Source organism: Pseudopodoces humilis, chromosome 24, assembly GCF_049639895.1.
Source record: "Pseudopodoces humilis isolate 2021_Gansu_Grassland_sample_001 chromosome 24, ASM4963989v1, whole genome shotgun sequence".
Taxonomy (NCBI): Eukaryota; Metazoa; Chordata; class Aves; order Passeriformes; family Paridae; genus Pseudopodoces; species Pseudopodoces humilis.
Genome location: NC_142223.1, coordinates 3,075,748 through 3,098,258, shown reverse-complemented (window position 1 = coordinate 3,098,258; position 22,511 = coordinate 3,075,748). Strand labels below are relative to the sequence as shown.

The following is a 22,511-nucleotide window of genomic DNA, read 5'->3' as shown; positions in this document are numbered from 1 at the left end:
CAAAGCTGTGGCTGCCCCATCCCTGGAAGTGTCCAAGGCCAGGTTGGACAGGGCTTGGAGCAGCCTGGGACAGTGGGAGGTGCCTGTGGCAGGGGGAGAATGGGATGAGCTGTAAGGTCCCTCCCAAAGCACTTTGGGATTCCATGGAAAGAGCCAAGTCCCAGAGCCCTGAACAAAGCCTAAAATGTCTCAATGTGCTGTGATGGCACAGGATGTGTGAAACAGGGGCCACTCCTAGCAAGGAAAACAACCCTCCCACTGCAGGAATATCTCCCTCCAGGCTGAGGACAGCAGCCTTGAAGTTCCACAGTGCTGCCACACCTCAGCAGGAGCTTTGGATTTGGATGGAGAGGCCACACTGCAAAGGGCTCGTGTGCTGCTTCTCCAAGCGTGCAGACCTCGGCTGGAGCTGTCAGGAGGATGAATCCCTGGCTGTGTGCCCTGTCAGACCAAGGAAACACTTCCATCTCCTTCCTCCCCTCCCATCACCCACCAGAAAAACCCCAGACCATTCCACTGTTTCAGAGCCCCCACAGTCAATCCCCATTTTCTTTGGATGAAATAACAATAAATATTTCCATAATTCAGTTTTCCACGTTAATTTATTGTTGTTCTTTTCCTTTACATGGCAGACAGGCAACAGAGCTTTCAGTCTTCCAGAGCAGTTCAGGAGCCAAGCACAAACCAGGTCCCACCACATCTCCACACAGTTTATTTTTTATAAACTTCTCATTGCCATGAGAGCACTGCAGAGCTGCCAGTGTCATCCTCACAAATTCTACATGCAAAACCTGAGCTTCTTCCCCACCCTCTCCTTGAATTTTCACAAGAACTTGTGATATTGGTCAAGGGCAAAATTTCATGTTTCATCAGCAGGCACGGGAGAGGTTAAAAATTTGCTGCAAAACTGTGAAATTCTGCCTTGGGAAAAAATGGCATACTTTTCCTGAATTCACTGTGAATGAAATCTCCTCACTGGTTCAGAGAAACGACACCATTTTGAACTGATGCTTTTTTTTTTTTCTGCAAGAAAAATCACCCTCCCCAACCTCCCCAACCCTCCCAGAAAAACTGCGTTTTCTATCTGAGGAAAAATGATGAAGTCTGGTGTAACCATGGGTTATTTCTTGTTGGTGGCATGGATATTTTTCTGCTACAGCTTAGACTGTAATGGACCCTTCAAACAGACCAGTACAATAAAAAGCTGTGCACTGTGGTCTCTTGGTTGAATCACATGTTATAAAACTTTAAAAACAGAGAATTTACAACCAGGGACATAAAGACGTGCTTTTAAAATTGTAAATACATATTTACAAGGCTTGTGTGATAAACCAGAATTTCTCTGGGAAAAACGTTCCTATATCACAACAATGTACACACTTCTCTCCTTGAGTCTGTCAGTTTTTATAGTTGATAACACTCTAAAAAAGGCAGCAAAAATAAATTGCACAGAAGTGACCTCTGGTAACCTCACTGGGATGCCTTAAAGGCACTAAACTGGGCAGCATCCGTGCCAGAACTCCCTACTTCATTTATCTGACTGGAAGTTGAGTGGGTCTGAGGATTGTTTAAAGCAGTATTTGGGTATATGGCAAGAAAAACTCTTCCTCAGCAGCAATCCTCAAGTGACCAGTGATAATTGATACTCTAAGTGTAATCTTTGACAAGGTGTCCTACAAATCTGCACTGGGAAAATCAATCGTAACCAATCAATCACCAATAATTCTGGTGCTTTAAGTCAGAGTATATTGGGTTTATTAGCACTGTATATGCATTTTTCAAGTGATTTAGGTGCTCTCCAGACACACAGGAAGAGCATTCCTGCTTGAAAGAACGGGGTTTACCATACTAAAATTACATGATGAGAGGAAGGACAAAATGTGGAGAGAAAATAAAAAGGTAACATGCAAAACCAAAGTGAAACAAACTGATCAGAGAGCTGTGTGTGCACACCAGCTGCTTGGACATATGCATAAGGCCAGGAAACTTAATCTTTTTGTGCTATTTGACCAAAATTTACCAAGCTGCCTAGCAGATCTAGATGCTCACTTCCAACTAGTTTGAATGACTAATGAGATTCTCAGTCTTCCAAGGCTGCTGGGAAAAATCCCAGCCTTCATTTGTAATTAGTACATCTCTTTTAAGAGTAGATTATTGCTAGCAAAACAACTCCAGAGGGAACAAACCCTAGAGACTCTCCACCCCAGGAATGAGAGAGCAGCCAGCAGTGGCACGAGCATCTCGGTGGTGTCACAGTCTTGGACTGGAAGCATCACTTCCAACACGGAAGGGGATGCAGCTTTTTATGGCTCATCCAGTTCTCAACCTCTCAGCCTCCCCCCAAACCACAATTGCACTTAGAAAGCCTCCAAGAGGGGTTTATCCAAAAAAATCTGTAGTGAGATAATACAAGATCCTGAAAACCTTTTCTTTCCAACTCAAACAACACGCACCTAAAACATTTTTATGGTGAACAGTGTTTCTTCTTTAAAGCTTTTCTATTCATTTTGAACAATTTGATTTTCATCAAAACTATACAAAATTAACTGTTTTCAGCAATTCCATACATATATATTTTTATCTTTCATATATATCTATACCTATATCTATATATGAAGATATATCTATAAAATTGATCCTTTGTTTGACTTTTTCAGGGTGGTGGGAAGGAGTTATCAACCGGGCACTTGTTTTTTTCTTAACTAACGTGTGCATACACAGATCTGTGCTTATCTGTGTGGAGTGCAAAGTCAAGGACAGGAATCATTTGACTGAAACAAGAAGGAAATATGACAATCAACCCCTTTGGCCTCCTTAAAAAATTCCAAACCTGGATGCTACGTTAGCAGGGATCCTGGAAAATCATGTGTTGGCATTAGGAACCCTTCACCTCATGGGTGAACTGGGCAGAAGTTCTGCCCAGAACTGGCAGAGGATGTACCTGGGTGTGATTGACCCCATTTGGGGGCAGGAAAGAGGTGAGAGACCTTTCTGCACTGCATTTTACCAGCTGACCTGTGTGTTTCTGGAATTAATCTTTACTGGATGTTCTCATGGGTGGCCTCTGGACAGGACCCCCGAAAACAAACTCATGTCTAGAGACACAAACACAGGTGCTCTATTTAAGGACAAATGTTGTATTTAAGGACAAGCCTGGTCTGATCCTGCACAGCAACACCAGTGTTTGATACTGTCCCTAAATAAATAAATCCTGACTCTAAACAGTACCAGACTGGCAACACAAGTTATGGCAGCTTCTGAGAAATGGATGCCAGTCCCTTTATGGAACTGGGCTATCAGTGCATTTCCCAAATTGGGTGATCTTCCCAAAAAACATGTGTCCTGATGCACTTCAAAAGCAACAGCATCTGCCCTTTAAAGCTAATGGTACAAAGTCAGGAGACTGGGGTACCCACAGACTTCACATGTGGAAACCTCAGGAAAACCTACCACTCCCTCCAGTGTTTTTTTGTGGGATGCCCAGTTCTTTACCCGTTAGGATGTAAAGCAGAAAGTAAAATGATGTAACAGTCTTTTCAGAATATAATTGCATAGTATGTTAAACTCTCTGTGTTCTCCCAGAAAGAGAAGACCCATCCAGACCCACCCACCCTCTGAGCACGGGTACTTTGCCTGCAGCTGCCTGAACACTTCTCCATGCTGTTCTTCATGCTGGCACGTGGGCTCCACACACTGGGGGACCCCGAGATCACCCTGTCCCCAGCACCCACAGTTCATCACTCTCTGGAGAAGGCAGGAGCCTGCTCTGTGCTCCCTCCCTTGGAAGGAAGGCTGAGATGACAGAAGTACATCATCACTTCCAGCAGAAGAAACCACTGTCCATTGTCTGCTGAGGAACCCATCTCACCTCATCTGAGCAAAGCAGGAGAGGATAATGCTTGAGGATTACTTCACCTCACCTTTCCCAGTCAGAAATTTCTGGTACCTGAAAATATACAGAAAGTTGCATTTAATCAGAAACAGTTTAAGGAGTCCCAGATCCATGTTCCATGGAGCTGGAAGCAGGACAAGTCATTCAGTGACCACTGTACAGGGAAGAAACACCCATGATTTAATTTTGCTTGGACTTCCCACAGCTAAAGCTCTGTGCCACATCTAGGGATATTAACATTCATTAGCAACCACCCCCATTATTCAGGAGATAGCAAACCTCAGAATTTTATAACCTATTCCCTCAAATGTTGTTTTTTGAATGGTTTTAAGAAAGAATAAACTTCAGGCTGCAGTGTCTTGATTTTGCTGAACTCATTCTCACCTTTAGCTTTACATGTGGTATCTTGTTCCTTAGCTGTTAGATCAGTATAAAGGAGATTATTATCTGCAAGTTAATGGTGGGGGAATGAAGAAGCAGAAAACAGTGTCCTGTTGAAACCAACAGAAAATCAGCTCAGCCCTACCAATACATGGGGCTGGGTCATTTATTTTCCCAAGCACATAGAGCTTAACACCACAGTTTATCTCACCACTACCCTTAGAGATTTTTGCACGTTATCACAGCAATTTGCATTGTAATGCTGGTCTTTGACCTTGTGGTGGGCCACCAAAGCAGCCAGCAAAATGCACATTGCCAGCTATGGTTTATTTGACAGTTAATATTTGTCCAGTGTTCACCCATTCAGCCTAAAAGATCCCAAAGCACTTGGCCCTCTATTACAATCACATACAAACACCACTCCTTCCAAGTCAGGGATAAAAACCATCCTTACAAAAATCATCACCATCTACAAACTCCCTAGGGTCCAGAAGAGCAACATGTCAGGTCTTAAAAGATCATGAACAAAACTCTCCTTAAACCTTCCATGAGGGGTAAAGGGCTGACTACCCTCACACATCCTTTAGATCCACAGTATGCAAGTACCAATGACCAGAGAATTCCCTTTTGGAATTAATACATCACATATTTTGAGAGGAGATTATTGCTAGCAAAAAGCTCCAAAGGGAATAAATCCTAGAGACCCTCCACCCCAGAAATGAGACAGAGCAGCCAGCAGTGGCATCTCGGTGGTCCCTCAGTCTTGGACACTGGAATCACTTCCAGCATGGAAGGGGATGCAGTTTCTTCATGGCTCATTCAGTTGTCAGCCCTCAGCCTTCCCCCAAACCACAACTGCACCAGTTACAAGAGAATGACACTCTGGGTTTTCTGAGGCTCAGATCTCCAAAGCACCTTGCACTCCTTGCCCACAGAATCACAGAAGGGTTTGGGAGCACAGAAAGGAGCCCTGAGCATCCTCCCGTGGCTGTGTGGCTGTACCTGGTTTGGTCAGACATGCCCAGGGTCTATTCCTTGAAGAAGTGGGATGTGGTGGAGCTGGATTTCTTGCACTGCCTGGTGCTGGGGTTATGCGAGGAGGAGGAAGGACATCTAGAGGCCACGCGGAGCCTGTAGCTGTGCAAAGAGGCAGAAGAGCATCAGGGACCGGGCACAAACAAAACCAGAGAGCTGCTTTAGTAAACTATGAGAAAAGAAAACGACATTCCACCCACAGGTACCAAGAGCCACTTCTGAAGGCAAGAGGGTATTATTGCCTTGCTCTGAACTTACCCTGTGAGTTTATTTAAGCAGGAAACAGATAATGTCAACTGAGAGCAGCATCCAGGCTCCCACCCCATGTCCCAGAACCTCCAAACAGAAGAGACAAACCCACATTACATCAGAAACCAGGAGAGTCATGTTCTATTCTCTCAGGACAGTCCACAGCAGGCATTAAAATACATCTTTATGGAAAAGGAATTTTACTTTAGCAGAACATGTATCACATCAGGTCAAAGTCGGCAGAACGCTCCTGTCACTACTGCACTGACAGACTCAACAAGGAACATACAGGACACAACAGAGCCTTTATTGCACTTCACATTTTAAACTAAGAGTCCCAAAGGGAGAGTGAAAATCAGAGATTTCACAGCAAAATTTTAATTTTATGCCTCAGCTGATTGTGATTTCAAGAAGAAAGCCTGAAAACATGACTCAAAGCAAGGCAAGTCCAACTGCTTCTGCCCTGTTCTAGACATACAATCTCAGTTCAAATGTATACACAAGCTAAACTTCCATACACTAAAAGATTCCAAAATATCCCCTATTTGTTTTTAAATTCAGCACCTTTTGCTATCATGCACAAACTTGTCTGCTTTCCCTCACACCTGTGCACCCCCATAGGTAATTACATACCTTCCTTCTCAAGGCAAATTCTTCAAAATTCTCACCAAACCCAACCACTTACGTTCTTCCAAGGGAACATCTTTTGAAATATCATTTTCTTACACAGCAACATGTCTAAAAGAAGCTAAGACCCAGGTTTCTCTCTGTGTTATTTTTAGAATTCAATATACACCCTTTAAAGGAGATTTCAGTTTGTCTTTACACACAATGTAACTGCAAGTTAGACATAAAGAAGTGCCAAACTTTCCATTACAACAGAAAACCAAAACCACAGAAATTTTGAAAAGCAAGCAATTCAATTATTTTCAAATTAAAATTGGTGGTTAAAATTGCCTGCCAGAAGTTTTGTTATTGTTCTATGTAAATCATCCATTCCAGCCTTTGTTAATTCAACCCTGAAACCTTCAACTAATGTGGAAGAACCAGAAAGTGGTAATGGGGAGGTCAACAAAAACCAGACTTTTGTTGTTCCATATAAGGACTGTTACCAAGGGAAACAGCAGAATATCCAAAATAAGTTTAGTTTGTTTGGCTTCACATTTTTACTATAACTAGAAGAGGGAAAGTTTGGTTTCTTTCTGTTTAGAATGTCTCCATGTAAGTAAATGCTTCCTGTGAAAATATTAATTATGACTTCTTAAAATTCTTCTATAATCAATGACATCTGTGTGCTCTTGCATGCAGTGGGGCAGGGTCTACATCCTATGGGAAACCTAAAGAAAAAAATAATGTTAAAAGCCACAAATCCAAAGAGACAAAATATCAGGGAAAATATGACCTAGATTTTCAAATACACACCCTGATCAGACATTAGGAAGAAATTCTTTCCCCTGAGGGTGGCACAGGGTGCCCAGAGAAGCTGTGGCTGTCCTTGGAAGTGTCCAAGGCCAGGTTGGACAGGGCTTGGAGCACCCTGGGACAGTGGGAGGTGTCCCTGCCCTTGGCAGGGGTGGAAAGAGATGGGTTTTAAGGTTCCTTCAAACCCAAAGTACTCTGAAATTCTACAATCTTCCACCCCTAATTTCCTCCAGCTTTAAAACTAATAGATGCTGGCTTGTTAATTGGAAGCTGAGGATTTGAGGAATGAGATAAAAAAAGATTCTTCTTCCAAATAGAAATGAAGTTGAGTTCCTTATGGAGTTCTTACTGCTGCCTTTCCATCGTGCTCCCAGTGAACCACGCTTCAAAAGCACAGTTGTGTCAAAGCTGTCAGGAATCGGAGCCCTCCTCTGTCCCAGCATCAGCCTGGAGTGGATGGAGAACTCTCATTTAAGAGCCTGTTTAAAGAAGATCTGGGATGCTGGGATGATTTTTGGGTGAGAAAGGGGAGCTGGTCTCCGAGGGGGAGGGGAGCTGCATTGGGAGCAGTGATTGAAATTGCTAATTTTAGCACTGTCACTTTGCACCTGCTTTCACCATCTCAGCGCTGGGTAACTGGAGACAGGCAAAGAAAAGGAATTCTGAGGCACCCTGTGCCATGTTGCTGAGGGATGATTCCATGGGAAGGGCCAAGGGCTGTTCCCAGCCCCTCACACCCCTGTGCACAGCCCAGCCCAGGCTACCCCAGCTCTGCCAGAACCATTGCTAGGGAACAGTTCTAGCCAGAAGAAATATAAATTAAATAAAGGAATAACATCAGAAAACATGCTCTGCTTGTAAGGAAAAAGGCCAAGATCCCAAATGTCAGGTAGCAGGAAGGACTTGTGTGCACAAAGTTTCCCCCGTCAACTAAGGACTTTTAAACCAAAGAGTTTGGTAGATGCACCAGCTATTAATTAAATACACAGCTATAAATTAAAATAAATTAAAGCTAACCCAGAAGTTAAATGAGGCTATTTTTTACACCCAGCAAGGCCTAAAGCTCTCTCACAACTGAGAGCATACCCAAACTAGAGGAGATAGATTACCCAATTTGGTGAGACTACCTACAATAAAAAAAATCACTAAATATCAGCTCTTACAGTTTTCCATCCTCAAATCTGAAACTGTTTTGTAATGTGAGTCAGTACCATAATCCCAATTTTTCACATCCAGAACGGAGTCAGGTGGAAAGGGATGTAGCAAGGTTACTCAGAAAATCTGCAGCCTTAAAGCAGAGGATGGAACAAAGGCAAAGGTTCCCCCACCACCTGCATTTCTGTAACAGGTTAAATTGTCTCCTGAATACTTAAGTGTTTGTCCAAACCAAGTTCCACGTACCTTCCCAAGCCCCTGAGCTTTGCCAAGAGCAGCACTCACAAACTCAAAGGGCAGGAAAAATGCCAAATCCTGGCACACCCCCTTCCCTCAGACATTCCCAAAATACATTTGGTATTTTTAATTCAAATTAGCTTGTCTTCTACCACGCTTCTGCAATTAACATCCTCCTGGGTTGCTACTTTAATTCTCTAAAAACATCCCAGAAAAATAAGCCACGGTATTTGTGGGCATGAAAGCTGGAGTGATTACAGGTGGCTGCCAGTCCCACCAGGGAAATTCAGTGAATAAATTCATGGCAGTATGTGGTAAAAATTCAGGTGATTTAGGTTCACATTTTTACCTTAATTAAAGTGTTCTTTTTTCCCTGCAAGGATTATAGTCTATAATCTAAAATAACCCCAAGGATATGCTCCAAAATTTCAGACACACACATTCCACATTCTGTTTAACAATAAGCATGCCAGGAACACATTCTCACAAGTGTTTCCTATTCTTAAGTAAAAGAATAGCTAAGCTGGCATAAATCACTGCCTAGGAATAAAAAGTAGAAATGTGGATGTTTAAGCCCAAATTCTTGGTTTTGCAGAAGGCTGACTAATTTCACGGGCCAGAAGGGAAGCAAGAGGGTTCAGGAGATGGATAAATGCCATTTCTGGACTTTCTGCTCTCTGTGAGACGAAACTTCCACAGTGCTGCTACCCTGACTGAAATGTACTCTCTGGCAGGGGTACATTGCTTAATGGGAAAGTAAATACACAAAACAACATAAAAAACATCAACCACCAAGGAAAAAAACCCCTTTGTTTGCCTGTTCAAGTGAAACAGAGTATTTATCAAGACAAAAAGTTTTATGGATAGAATTTTGTTGAAAGGGATGTTTCTCTTTTCTATGGAAAAGTCCTGACTCATTGAATGGAAAATGGGGAAGCAGCGGAAAGCAAAAAGGATCTTAATGTGTTGTGCTGTGGATATTTGGAGATTTACATGTGTTTATTCATGAAAACAGGGAAAGAGCTGGAGAACATCAGGATTTTATCTTTCCTTCGCATGGCATGAAAGGCCAGAATGTGAATATTATGGTCTGGCCTGTCACAAATCTGAACTGGAAAAACCTGTTAATGAGATCCTCTGCATTCCTGACTTCCAAGAAGACACCTAGCAGCACTCTCCAGCCACAGTGCTTCAAAGAACTTAATCCTTTAAAGCAGCATTGCTGCCCCACAGGAACCCAAAAATTGCTTTGTTTCACAACTGCTCTACAGTTTAAGTTTCTTCACTGTTGGCTCAGTTCCACTCCTGTGGATCATGGGGAACTGTGGTGATGAACACCAAAACAACAGCTGGAAAAAAAAATCTCACACCACACCTACAGCTCACCTAGGGACTCAAAAATCAATGTATCAACACCATTTCACCTAAATAGAACTACATTTTGAAAAGCAACCGGTGACCCTAAAGAAGCCACTTGAAAAAGAATTCAGCACTGACATAGCTTCTGATCTCCTTCAGAAAATCAGTTGCCTTGAAGGTTCAAGTTAAACTCAGAGATTAGAGTCTTAGTCACTTAAGAAATCTTGGTGTAAACCTGTAAATTCAGATGAACAGCATCATGTCAGAAATTTACCTTCCTGCCCTTTTAAAGTGGCACAGAGCATTTTGCAAGTCAAAAGGTGAACAATTTTGGATTAAAACCAGAAGTACTCAAACTCATCTTCTATACTGTCAGGCAATGCAATTTGATAAAAAGTTTGTATCTATGAATCTTGTCCATCACACATAGGGAACACTGTAGTTGATTTTATTTAGCTTTATACAGAAATGGTGACACCAAAAGAACTCAAAAGGATTGCTGGAGGGCAGCAGAACAAGGATGAGCCTTCGGTCCTGTACATCTCATTACATAAAAAAGAAACCACAGAACAAAGTGTGCTTTTGATTTGAAAATGTAGATGAGTGACAGACTGAATTTGCCACAATGAATGGAGAATGCAACTTCAGGTTCCAGTGACAGTGGAGTTTGAGTGTGAAACTCTTCAAAACAGCTCAGTGATGTAAGAATTCAGTATTTTTCATCTTCCCACCTCCTTCCACACTGCAATGTTTAGCAGAGATCTCGACACCTAAAGGAAACACTACATAAATTCCCCCACTGAGTCATGGCTGGGGGCTATGCACACATGGGCTGTACGTGGGAATGAGCCTTCAGATGCCCTGAGCACGAAGCCCAACAAATTCACTTCACTGAAAAAGTCCTTGCATTCACTTTACCCCAGGCATTTAACTTTGCTGAGCAGCACTGTCTGAACTGCAGAAGGAATCAGACTCATTGAGGTTGGAAAAGCCCTCCAAGACCATTGAGTCCAACCTGTGACCCATCCCCACCTTGTCCCCCAGCCCAGAGCACTGAGTGCCACCTCCTGGTGTTTCCTGGACACCTCCAGGATGGGAACTCCACCACATCCCTGGGCAGCCCCTGGAACAGTGAGGCCACCTCCTCTTGTCCTGTCCTTGTTCCCTGGAGCAAAGCCCACTCCCCACCTGGCTGCCCCCTCCTGTCAGGGAGTTCCCCCTGGGAATCCTCCAGGCTGAGCCCCCAGCTCCCTCAGCTGGGAACAAGGCAGGCTTTGCTGAAACAGGCCCAGAAATGAGATTGTTACTCTTGTTTTTTGACTGACTTAGGGTGGTTGAGTGGGGCAAGTCTCAGTTTCGCTGCTCACCTGCTGTGTGCCAGACCACCTTGAATGACTGAACACTGAGCCTTGTACTTCAGAGAAATGGAACATCACCTGCTGAATAACCAAAGGCATTTCTCACAACCCTCTGGCAGTTTCTGGGTGTATTGTCATCCAAAACATGACTCAGAGACTCTGTTTGGCTCACGAAACATGAAAGTCTTAAAAAATTAAACAGATATATATATATACAAACAAAGTGCATGTTGCTGATTATAATATTGTTTCACTAACCACTTGAACTCTGAATAAATTAGGAAAATGAAGCAGGTACCTATCTCTTAAGAAAAAGCCTCCCTCCAACCTGATACCTGCTCAGGCTTCCCTTTGAATTTCAGTTTTACTGCCTCATATCTGAAAAAAACAGCAGTATTTCAGTGCTCTTTTCCCAATGAATGCTCTGAAAGTATGACCTACCAAAACCATCTTTAAAGACTTACTAAGTAAAGGTGCAGTAAAATGAGAATGGAAAGTGATGATGTGTGGGAAGCAGCACCCAGAGGCGACTCAATGGTTTTCACTAAGGAAGAGGGTTGGTGGTTAATGGCTGGAGATTGCTGCAGAGGCAGCAGAGGACAACCTACCTGCACTTTAAACATCTAATCCTTGCTTGACTTTAACTGATGGGCACAAAAAGGCACCAACTCCTGCTGCAGACTGTTACCTTACTATTTATTCTGTTCAAAAATTATCATAAGACATTACTTAAATTAAAAAAAAAGATCCCAAACAAAGCTTAGGAAATAACAGCAACTCATTCAAACACATGGAAAAGAGATCCCTCTTTAATAACATACAATTCCACTATCATTTGATGTGTAAATGGACCATTAACTGTTCATTTATATCAAGCCTTACTGAAGTGTTTTATTTGCATCTTGCTCTGAAATATTTTCCTCACCAACCCCTCTTGCAAAGTACTGGAAGGTACATCCTTTTTTCCAGTAAAAACTGCTATTTTTTACAGTTTAATGAAATAGATGTGGAAGTTCACCCTTCTCTCATCACACTTACCACAAAAGCTCAGCTCCAAACCAGCATGTACTTCTTGTTCAAAATCTATTGTTTAGCTCCTTTTTCATCATGAGCAGAACTACAACATCATGTGACTCATGCAGATCACACTCAGTAAATAAAAGCCAGAATTAGTACGTAAAGTCTTCTAAGTTCTCTTTTTAAGGTCATTCACAAGCAATTTGTCTGTCTCTAGCAATTCAGCTCCTTGGCTAAACCAAACTCTGGTAAAAAAGCTGGAGCTAAGCCCGTAAATTTGGAAATGAAGTCACAAACCACAGTAAATGAAGCGAATGTTATTCCTATTTGCATTCAATATGGAACATTTAGACATCAAACTCTACGACATCTCCCCAAAGAAAATCATCAGGAACCAAACTAGAATTTTAAATAAGTCTTGCAATAGAAAATGCTGACAAACCAGAGCCAGAAACACCCCAGAGCCTAAATCCCCTTGGGCAGCCTCCACCAGGACTAAGGAGCTTGCGGAGCAGGAGGGGCCTGGCTGCATCCCCTGGACTGGCTCTAACACCTAGGACTGAACACAGCTCAGACAGTTGCTGCCACAAGCTGGTTCCCATGCCTTCCAGCAAACTGGAAAATGGAAAACAAGAAAAGGTAAACACAACCTGTCAGATCTCCCATCTCCACAACAACTCCAGCATCGCTGTTTTTATTAAACTGACACTCATTTGATCTTGCCCAGCATGTCACTTGGTCTCTGTAAACAGGACAAGTTTAATTGTTTTCATTGCCTGTCTGGATGCATTTCAAGATGTGTCAGCACTTTGTGGGCAATGTTACAGCTTTATTGTTGCTTCAGATCATACAGAGGCGGCTATAAAAGCCAGAGAAATTCAATTATGCAGATGAGATGCAATAGCAAGAGTAACTATGAAAGCTGCACATTTCTATTTGTGATGAGTCATCTATTTACGACTGAAACTCTTTGATGATCCTTTCTCATTTGGAGATCTGCATCACCCAGCACTTCCCTGATCAACTGGTGAACATAGGTGAACATCTCAGTGTGGCACATCCTCAGGACCCAACAGGATTTAACATCACAGCAGAGAAACTGCAGATAAAATGGCAAGAGGATTTCTGCCATATTAGAGAACGAGGCTGCTGTACTCACCATCAGTTCACTGCTACACATGGCTAATAAATCCTTACAAGGTCACTGAAATACCCACACTGCAGCAAAAGCAAACACCAACTGGTATTTCCTTTGTCTGTAAAAGACTTGAAACAATGAATTGTTGAAATGAAAAGTTTATGTCCCATCCTCAGCAATCTCAAAACTAACATGGCCATTTTCATGTTTCTTTTTTTCTTATATAATACTGGGTATGTAAAACAATGTTTTCCCTTAGGTAAATACAGTAAAACCTAATCAAGACTGAAAACCTTCACTGTGGCTTCCTCCCACCTTCTTGGTGGAACTGCTGTTGTAAGCAGACTAAGGATTCAACTCTTCCATGGAGGAGCAAATCCCAAACTGCAGTGAGTGCAAAACCACTCCATGAACAATGTTGGAACCTCTGCATCATTCCACCAGATCTTCCCCCATCAGTTAACATTCACAGAAAATATTGTTATGGAGGGAACACGTTCAAGGAATGACATCCCACACAAAAAAATAAACTGGGAGTTCTCACCAGAGTCTTACTCAGACAGAAGCATTAATTTGAATAGACAACTACATAAAATAGTAACTTACTACTGGATTAGCAGGGAGCATGTGAAGGAATTGACTGCTGTAATGCTGTTTAGCCTTATCAATGTTTTATTATTCCACCCCACTGCCACACTAATATGGACACATCCACTGCAAGAGGCTGAACGCACATCTTGGTGGTGGAATACAACATTCCAAAATTCTCAAGAGCCAAAAAAAAAATCTTGTATTTTTTTTATTGAACTATTTAACAAGTTAAAAGCATATAAAAATAGAAAACTATAATATCAGAAAACCAGAAAACTACAGTATCAGAAGTTGAAATAGTGTATGTAATTTTTATTTAAATACTTCAAATTTATTAGCTGTGTCCACAATTAAAACCTAAAATCCCCAAGCTAAGTCAGGAGCTTTAATTGGTATAAATTCATATCACTGAACCAGGGGAACACAACTAAAGGATGCAAGCACATTTAACTCCTCCTAGATGTACATTGTTTCGTATTTTTCCTGGCACATCTGCTTTCCACACAAAAGGCAAGTTTCCCTCAAAGTTTTTAAGAAGTTTACTTTATTGGTTTTAGAAAATGTGTCGTGATAGTTCCGTCTAGTTGGTCATTAAGCGCTTGCAACACCACGGACTCGTAACTACAACTGGAACTTACAGCACAGGATGGATGGCATGTGGAGGAGGAAAATCCCTCAATTCTTACCTGCATTTACAGCCCTCCAGCAAGGCTACAGAGTTCAAAAGCAAGGACAACCCCACTTTTATGTCAAATTGCAATTTTTAATGTTTTCATTAGAATAGTCTTTATATCACTCTCCAATAGAAGAAACAATATAACTAACAGCAGACTTTAATACAGGAACATGCTCCAAGATTAACAACCCAAAATGAAAACAAAATGAAATTAATGTAAAATGTAAATCACATATAGTACAATTGAAGTGTCCAAAACAATTTAAATAATTTTAAATATTTTATTTTTTAAAACTTGCTACAAATGCTTTATACAATATTTCAACATAAAGTCCCCATAACAGAAATGTAACAAAATGGGAATGATAGTGAAAGTGAAAGTTAAAGTGGCACAAATTCACCAAACAAGTATTAAACTACAAATTTTAAAGAGGTAGATTACTTTTTAAGAACAAAAAACAAAAGGGGTGTCTGTATAAAGAAACTAGTCACTTTTCATCCATTCTGTCATTCATCGTGAAAGCTCTATGAACACGTGACAAACAGTATTTCCATAAAAAGCTGTTATGAACAATAGACCAATTTGTTGTCTTAAATTAGAGGTGTACAAGCTTTTAGAATAATTATGTATTTAATTTTCAAAATACGCAGGTCTGCAGCCCTGCTCTGGCCTTCTCATCCATAAAAAGATACACTGCATCCATTATATATCTGCTGTTTAGAAATTCATCACTGCTATATAAAGCTTTATTTGCATGTGTAAATAAGAACTTGGAAAATCCATAAAACATCCAAATCAGGCTTTTTTCCCACAGTATACTGGACATCTAAAAGACTCAGAAAATGAGAAGGTGGGAAGGGAATTCTGCCGTGCTAGGTTGGCCTCTACTGACTCATTTAGACAAAAAGGCTGTAAGAGACCTAATACATGACAAAAATACTTGGAGTGCAGCAACTGTTGGCCCTGAATCTACACTGATTTCTGGACAGGCTGAAGGAACCTGCTTTGCCAAGCACACAAACTGAACTGCCCAACACCACCCATGAAGGTACGGACAAAATCGAGCAAAAGATTTGATTCGTTATTTTTTTTTATTATTATTTCCTGCGGGGTTTCATTTGTTTTTAACAGTACCCTTCACTTTAATCTGAATCATCCTGTGTGTGTGTCAAGCACAAAGTAAGAAAATCTAGGCTTGACACTGAGCATGAGCAAGAAGCCTGCAGGCAATTTTATGGTTGTGACTCAGCTTCTGCGGGTTTCGCAAGCTTGGATTTCACATCCCTTGGCGTAGTGCTTATCCTAAGATGAGCATGCAACAGCTCTACCATGGCATTAAGGGATTTTTTTTTTGTTTTGTTTTTACAGAAGATTCCTAGAAAATAGAAATTAGAACAAAACAAAACAAAAACTGAAGATAAATGACAAAACAATTTGTGAACAAGTATGTTTACACAGAAAAACTGAAAGGTGAAAAACAAATTGGCAGACAAAATATACATAAAGCAAGTCTTGAAAAAATATTAAGATTTCCTGGAAAAAAAATCAAAACCCAACAGTGCCTACATAGAGTAGAATCAAAGTTAAACTGCGCTGATATTAGTGTATGAAGGCAAAAAAAATTCTTCATACTATATAACTGATATAAAAAGCTGACTAGACAGTCTTGATTTCCAAAAGTTCCTTCAGAGACAAAAAGAATTCCCTAGTGTAACTATTCGTTAAACCAATAAAGACACCAAGCAGCCAAAGTAAACCAAAGGTATTTGAGCCAGCCAAGGAAACCTTACCCCAGGTCAATTGTTATTTCCCCCAAATAATACTGAACAATTCCCATATGCACCCATTTCCAAGTACTTGGTTATTTTGCCTAAGGTCAAATGATTACTTTAGATGGAAAGATGTGGTGTTTTGGATTCTTATTCTACTGATCTGTTCTGGCAACATTAAAATACAGTTTCACACATAATTAAGAGAGCAGCTGATGAGAATTAACATGGAGATGTTTATGTCCCAAGGGAACAAGCCTGGTAGACATTTCTCGTTCCTAAAAGGCATTTTTACACCATTAGTCTCCAAATTCCAGTAACATTTTTCTCCTTCAACACATCCTAATTTGGGTATGGACTATTTTAAGTCAAATTCCCCTCTAGCACATGGGAATAATTCTGCTATATTGAACCTTTACAAAGTATTTCCTCGCTATTTGCACCTCGGAGATGATCACTATAAGAAACACAAGCTGTGAACAGTTTGGATTTTGACAATGAACAGATCCTGCTCTACTTGTTCTGATAGAAGCTGCCAGTTCCTCCCCCTCCTCCTCTAGCAATGACTTCGATTAAAAAACCCTACCCTTGGCCCTAAATCTGGTGTTAATCACAGCCAGGCGCTGCAATTAGCCAACCCCAAAAGAACTCTTAATTACAAGTGAGCTTTGTGAAAATTCCTCAGCAAATCAGATGCCTGTTTCCAAGAAAAACAGGGCAGGAGCAAGGTAACAAAGGTTATAAACACTGTGCAAAATATACTATTGATTTGAGAGACTACATGAAGACGTAAATTGGGACTCAGGCACGTAGATTAAGATTTTTTATTTATTTATTGAAGGATTACCCTTTCTTGTGATTAAAATGCTTCTTCTCAAAAAGAAATAGAACTTTAATTATAAAATTTTATAGTGAAACATAAAAGCATGATACTTCTAACAAATTTACATGTTCATGTAACTTTTCTTACATGTCTATTTCCCTTATATTAAGTATTTAATGATCTCAGTCCGTATGCACATACATTTTTGAAGTATTTGGTCATGGTTTGCTTCTTTTATATATATATAAATATATATATGCAGAGAATGCTTTTTATTACAAACCAAAGCAAGTTATTTTAGTAAGTAAAGAATGCAGTCATGTTTTTTAACTTAGTGAACCGCCATAAATAAATCTAGAATGATTCTGGCCTACCTTAGATGTCAGATACCAAATACAAGGTCAGTGTCTCCAATAACATTGAGTTTGATGACATGAAGTTTATTTGCATTCAGGTATTGACATTACTTTTCCAGAGTTTTCAATTCAGTTTATAATTAAAGACATTCTCTATACAAACCGTGTATTATTTCATGACATGACAAAATGCATCAAGTATGTACATCATACCTCAGCATCAGTAAGCTGCTCATCCATGTTTTAGGAAATGAAACTTTTTTTTTAATTTTATTTAAGCATGAGAAACTCAAAGAAAAAAAAAAAGGAAAGAAAAAAAAAAAAGGAAGAAAAAAAAGACCAAGAAAATTGGCAAAACAGCAATCAATGTGTTCCTGGGTTGTTTCAACTTCAAATTAAATGCTTACCTGAAATCTTTTAGCTCTTGCTTTGTACTGCTTTCATCTCTTTTGTTTTCTGCTGCCTCTGCATTTGCTGCCTGCTGCAGGCTCCGTGTGATTGGTCCTCCAATCCTCTCTCTAGATTTTACACTGAACCTGTCTGCCTTTTTCTTACTTGCCACAGCAGATTTACTTGGCAAAACTGCTTTATTATTCCTTTGTATTCTGACGTGCAATTTCCGGGACGCTTTGCTGGAGATTCCAGAGGAATTGTTCTTAGAAACCACCTTAGTTTTTTTCCCATCAACATGGGACATTTTAGACACTCTTACAGGACTAGAGTTCCTCAACGATGAAGATGAATTTGGCTTTTTAGATCGCATGGAAGGTACAAATTTAACGTTTTGTTTGGACTTGAAGGAGGCAGAGGGGAGCTGGAGCTGTGCAGGTCCTGAGGTTCGCGCTCTCGTCTTGCCCAGGTGAGGCTGAGTGCTCTGCATTTTGATTTCTGCATCTGCTGTTCGCCTGCGCTGGTTGCTGCCTTTGTCGCTGTTTGCAGGTGAAGAAGCTGCACTTTTTTTGGAAGAATTCTTTTTGGAGGAGGGGGAGATGGGTTTTTTGGGGCAGCTGTATGATGCGTGTTTGTTCAAACTCCCAATGTAAGTGAACTCTCTGTTACAGTAGGGGCAGATGTGAGAGTCCGTCTCAGATGGGTTATTTTTCAATTCTGCCTTCTGCTGGGCAGATTTCTTTTTTTGCAGGATAGCTTTCTGGACAAGCTGGTTTTTCTTTTTCAATGCACTTATTTTTAGTTTATTGGAGGACATTTTGCTAATCTCAACATTGAAATTGAGTCTTTTAGGCTGACCCATTCGTCTGAAGGCATTCTTCCCAGGCCCAGCAATAACCACCATACCATTCTTAGGCTGCACTGTCTGTTTGAGGGGTACTGGGTTTTTTTTAGGTGTGTATCTCTTTTTATCACTAGCAGATGCACAGGCCAGTATGTGTTTGTGTAACTCAGGCATGTTATCAACACTTTTTCCACATTTTGTGCATCGAATGGCAGTAGTAAAAGTCTGTGGGATATTGTGGGTTGTGAAGTTTGTTGCAGTAACTCCAATACCCATAGGATTACGATGGTGATACTGGAACGGAGGTGGTTTAAAGCTTGGGTAGTGTTGATTGAGGCCCATACGAACATCTGGATCTTTAGATTTCACTCCAGAAGCCATTATTTTTATAGTAGTATAAAGCTCTTCAGAAGAATCATTTAGATCTTCGTCTTCCTCCTCTTTTGAAGGTTCCAAAGAATCTTCTGGCAGGCTCTGCATGTGCTCTGCATTTGCCTTACTGGGGTCAGTAAAATTCTGGGGTCTCAAAGTCCCACTTTCAAACTCATGATGTGTGCACTCTTTGTCTGGATGGAGATCCCGCTGATGCTGTTGCAAATTGCACAAAAAAGCAAATTCCTTTTTACACACTGAACAAACAAAGATATTCCCTACTCCGTGAAGCAGAAAGCGATGTTCGGACAAGTCTCTTTTATCCCTAAAAAGCTGTACACAGAATTCACATTTGAAGGGCCATTCTTCAGCATGAATGGATAAATGCTTCGTTAGGTCTTTAATGGAAAGAAAAGGTGATTCGCAGACATTGCACACAAAGCTCTTGTTGAACGTTTCCTGCACTACTCCTGATTCACTTGAAGTATGAGGATCTTCTCTTGCTTTCTGCTGCTCGCTTTCAGCTTCTTCCTGTTTTATTATTGGGAGAGAACTTTCAAGGTTATCAGCAGAGGAAACAACAGAAGAAACTACAGAAAGAGGAGGTGGAGACGGAGATGATGAGGAAGAAGAGGATGAGAAAGAGGAGGAAGAGGAGGAGGAAGACGAAGAAGACAGTGTAGGGGGGCCAGGCGAAGCAGCAGAAATAAGAGGTTCAACAGAAGGGACAGGGGATGGAGAAGGAGAAACCGTAGGTGAAAGAACTGGCAGCGGGGACTGGGTGGTGGTGTTGGAGAGCGGCGAGGGACAGGAGGAAGTGTTAGTGGCACTGGCAGAGACATCTGGAATTGCCAAGGGCATCGTTGGGAGCAGGGGGGGAGGTGAGGTGGCCACTGTTAACACGGGCGGGCAGGGTGGCGGGGAGGGGGGGTTGGTGGGCGTTAACAATGGAGGCAGCTGGCACACGGCAGGTGCAGCAGACGCCTGTGGCACAGGGGAATTGGAGGAGCTGAGGGGCTGAGTGTCAGTGGAAGACGACGCCGCGAGAGCGGGATCCGCGTCGGGCTCTGCCTGAGGCTCCAGGGCCTTGCCGGGGCTGGCGGCGCTGTCCGTGCCCAGCGCGCTCTCTGGGGCCACATCCGTCCCATTGTACTCGTTCAGCAGAACCTTCTGCAACATGCAAGTGGTGGGTTTCTTCTTCTTAACACCACTACACGCTGGCTGCGTGGAATTTTCTTTGTATTCCCTAATCTCAGCATCGCTGCAAGGTTTCTTATGCACACTTAGATCTAAAACGGATTCCCAGGGAACCTGAGTCTTGCTTTTGACATCAGACCTTTGTTTCATACCACTGGATAAATCCAGTGGCTGCTGGTTGCACACATTGCCAAAAGTCGGAGCTGCTGTCCAGTCTTTTGATATTTTATATTCTTCAAAGCAAAGAGGGCTCAAAGTCTCTTTGTCCTCCCTTCCAGTCAAGCTCCAAGCAGGTGAATTGCTGTGGCTTTCTAACTTTGGCATTTTTGAACTCCGAATATTATCATTCCACACAGTTTTCCCCTCAGATTTGACAAAGTCTCGAAGCACTGGACTGTGCTGTGGAGAACTGGGAGGAGAGCTGGTCCTTCTTTTAAATCTGCCGGATACTGGAGGCAAAATAGGTGATGCTGTAACAGAAGGTCCTGTTTTAGGGATTTCACTTGATGGAGTTATCTTCTTATTGTCCTGTGTCTGAAGAAGCTGCTTTAATTTTGATGACAAATAAACCCCTTTTTCTTTATGAAAAGTTAAGCTTTCTGTTGAAATGCTAAGAGGAAGATTTAAAGAACTAGTAGGAGTTATAGGTTCTGGGTCTATTTCAGTTTTTATTTTTGGTACAAGAGGAGGGCTGGCAGTTCTTCTCTTTTTGGATTCACTGTTCCCACTGCTAGAGGGTTCCTTAGGAGGTTCATTCACATGTGTTTGTGTAACCTTTAAATTTGAGGAAATTTCCACTGTGACCGGACTGATTATACAATTCAATCCATACAAGTCTGCGGAGTTGGATTCCATCTGAATCACGTCACAATTGCTAGTACTGCTGTTGGACTGAATTTTCCCATCAATGTAGTAATTTAAATTCTCAGAGATATTGCTGGATATATCCATAAGATAGACATCATCTCCTTCACCTTCCTCTTCTATTTCTGTGCTTGCTATGTACACACTCTGGACTGCTGGGGCCGGCTCTGTCGGGAGAGGTGGCTCTTCAGTAAAGAACCCTTTTCTTCTGACACCTTTGGGAATAAGATGACGCTCGTGAACCCTACGCTGATGCCTCCGCATGTTGGTGTGAGTACCAAAAACCTTTTTGCAGTATTTGCACGGATGCAATTCTTTGGGCTCCTTATTTTCCTCAGCAAATGCAGAGTTTGACATTTCCTGGGAAACTTTTTCAGAATCCAAGACAACAGAATCTTGCACAAGACTGGAAACGTTCAGGTCATCTTTAAGACCGTCATCCACAATCACTTGGTTATCAGCAACATTATCCAAGTGTTGTGACGACGTCAGTGTCAGGAAGGGTTTCCTTTTCGGCCCGGCCTCATGGCGTCGCTCGTGCCTCCGCCTGTTGATTTGAGTGCCAAAGGCCTTCCCGCAGTATCGACACTTGAACGCGTGGCTCAGGGTGGATATATGGATGTGCATGTGGCGCTCGAGTCCTTGCTTTGTTGTGAACTTCCTCTCACAATGCTGGCAGGGAAACATGAATGTTTCCTGAACATCACCGTTGGATTCCCCCTGTGCTTTTGGAATTTTCACCACGAGTTTTTTCTTTGGAGAGCTTTCTGGAGATTCCTCTGATGTACTCTTCTGTTCTTCTATGAAGTCCAACTTTTCTTCACATATCAAAGGCATTTCAGCATTTTCTTTAGGCATATTGGTATCTTCCATCTCCTCTTCATCTTCCTCTTCTTCATCCTCCTCTTCATCATCATCTAAATCATCTGATGCACAGTTTATTGCTTCTCCTTGTTTGTCTTCAGTTACTGCTTGTGGTTCATTGGTTGGACTGGGGATCATCAGCTTTGGAAGTACATCTTGATTTACCATTTCCTGAATCACAGCTGTTTGTTCCAGAGACAGCACAGCAGAAACAGAAGGCGTTTCATCTTCCTCTTTATGACCTGAAACACAGGAGTGTAAAAAAGAAAAGCATGAGATATTTTTACTCAACACTTCAGGCTATGCTACACCTTTCTTCTCCTTTGTCTTCCAGCACAACATATCCAACATTCCTGACCCAACACAATACCACCACCTCTCATTTATTTTCTCCTGTGGATAGATGTTTTCACCTCTGCGTGCAACTCCTACCTATCTGTTCTCAGGTATATCCATTGCTGAAGAAAATAAGCTTTAAGGTCCCTTCCAACCCAAAATGTTCTGTTATTCTGTGATGATCC

General features: G+C 41.6%; 1 protein-coding gene across 3 annotated transcripts in view; it reads right to left on the bottom strand.

The window, feature by feature from the left end:
• Positions 1 to 665: 665 nt before the first annotated feature.
• Positions 666 to 22,511, bottom strand: part of PRDM2 (PR/SET domain 2) — a 66,327-nt gene continuing 44,481 nt past the window's right edge. For 2 of the 3 annotated variants that reach the window (XM_005528315.3, XM_088066431.1), the window contains 3 exons: positions 17,867 to 22,232; positions 5,276 to 5,410; positions 666 to 3,946 (listed from right to left, as the gene is read on the bottom strand). In XM_005528315.3, coding sequence (XP_005528372.2) covers positions 5,302 to 5,410; positions 17,867 to 22,232 — 4,475 coding nt within the window. In that variant the 3' untranslated portion in view covers positions 666 to 3,946; positions 5,276 to 5,301. Of the gene's footprint in view, positions 3,947 to 5,275; positions 5,411 to 14,777; positions 15,887 to 17,866; positions 22,233 to 22,511 lie in introns of those variants that run through there. The other variant, XM_014257275.2, reaches the window with a different exon arrangement.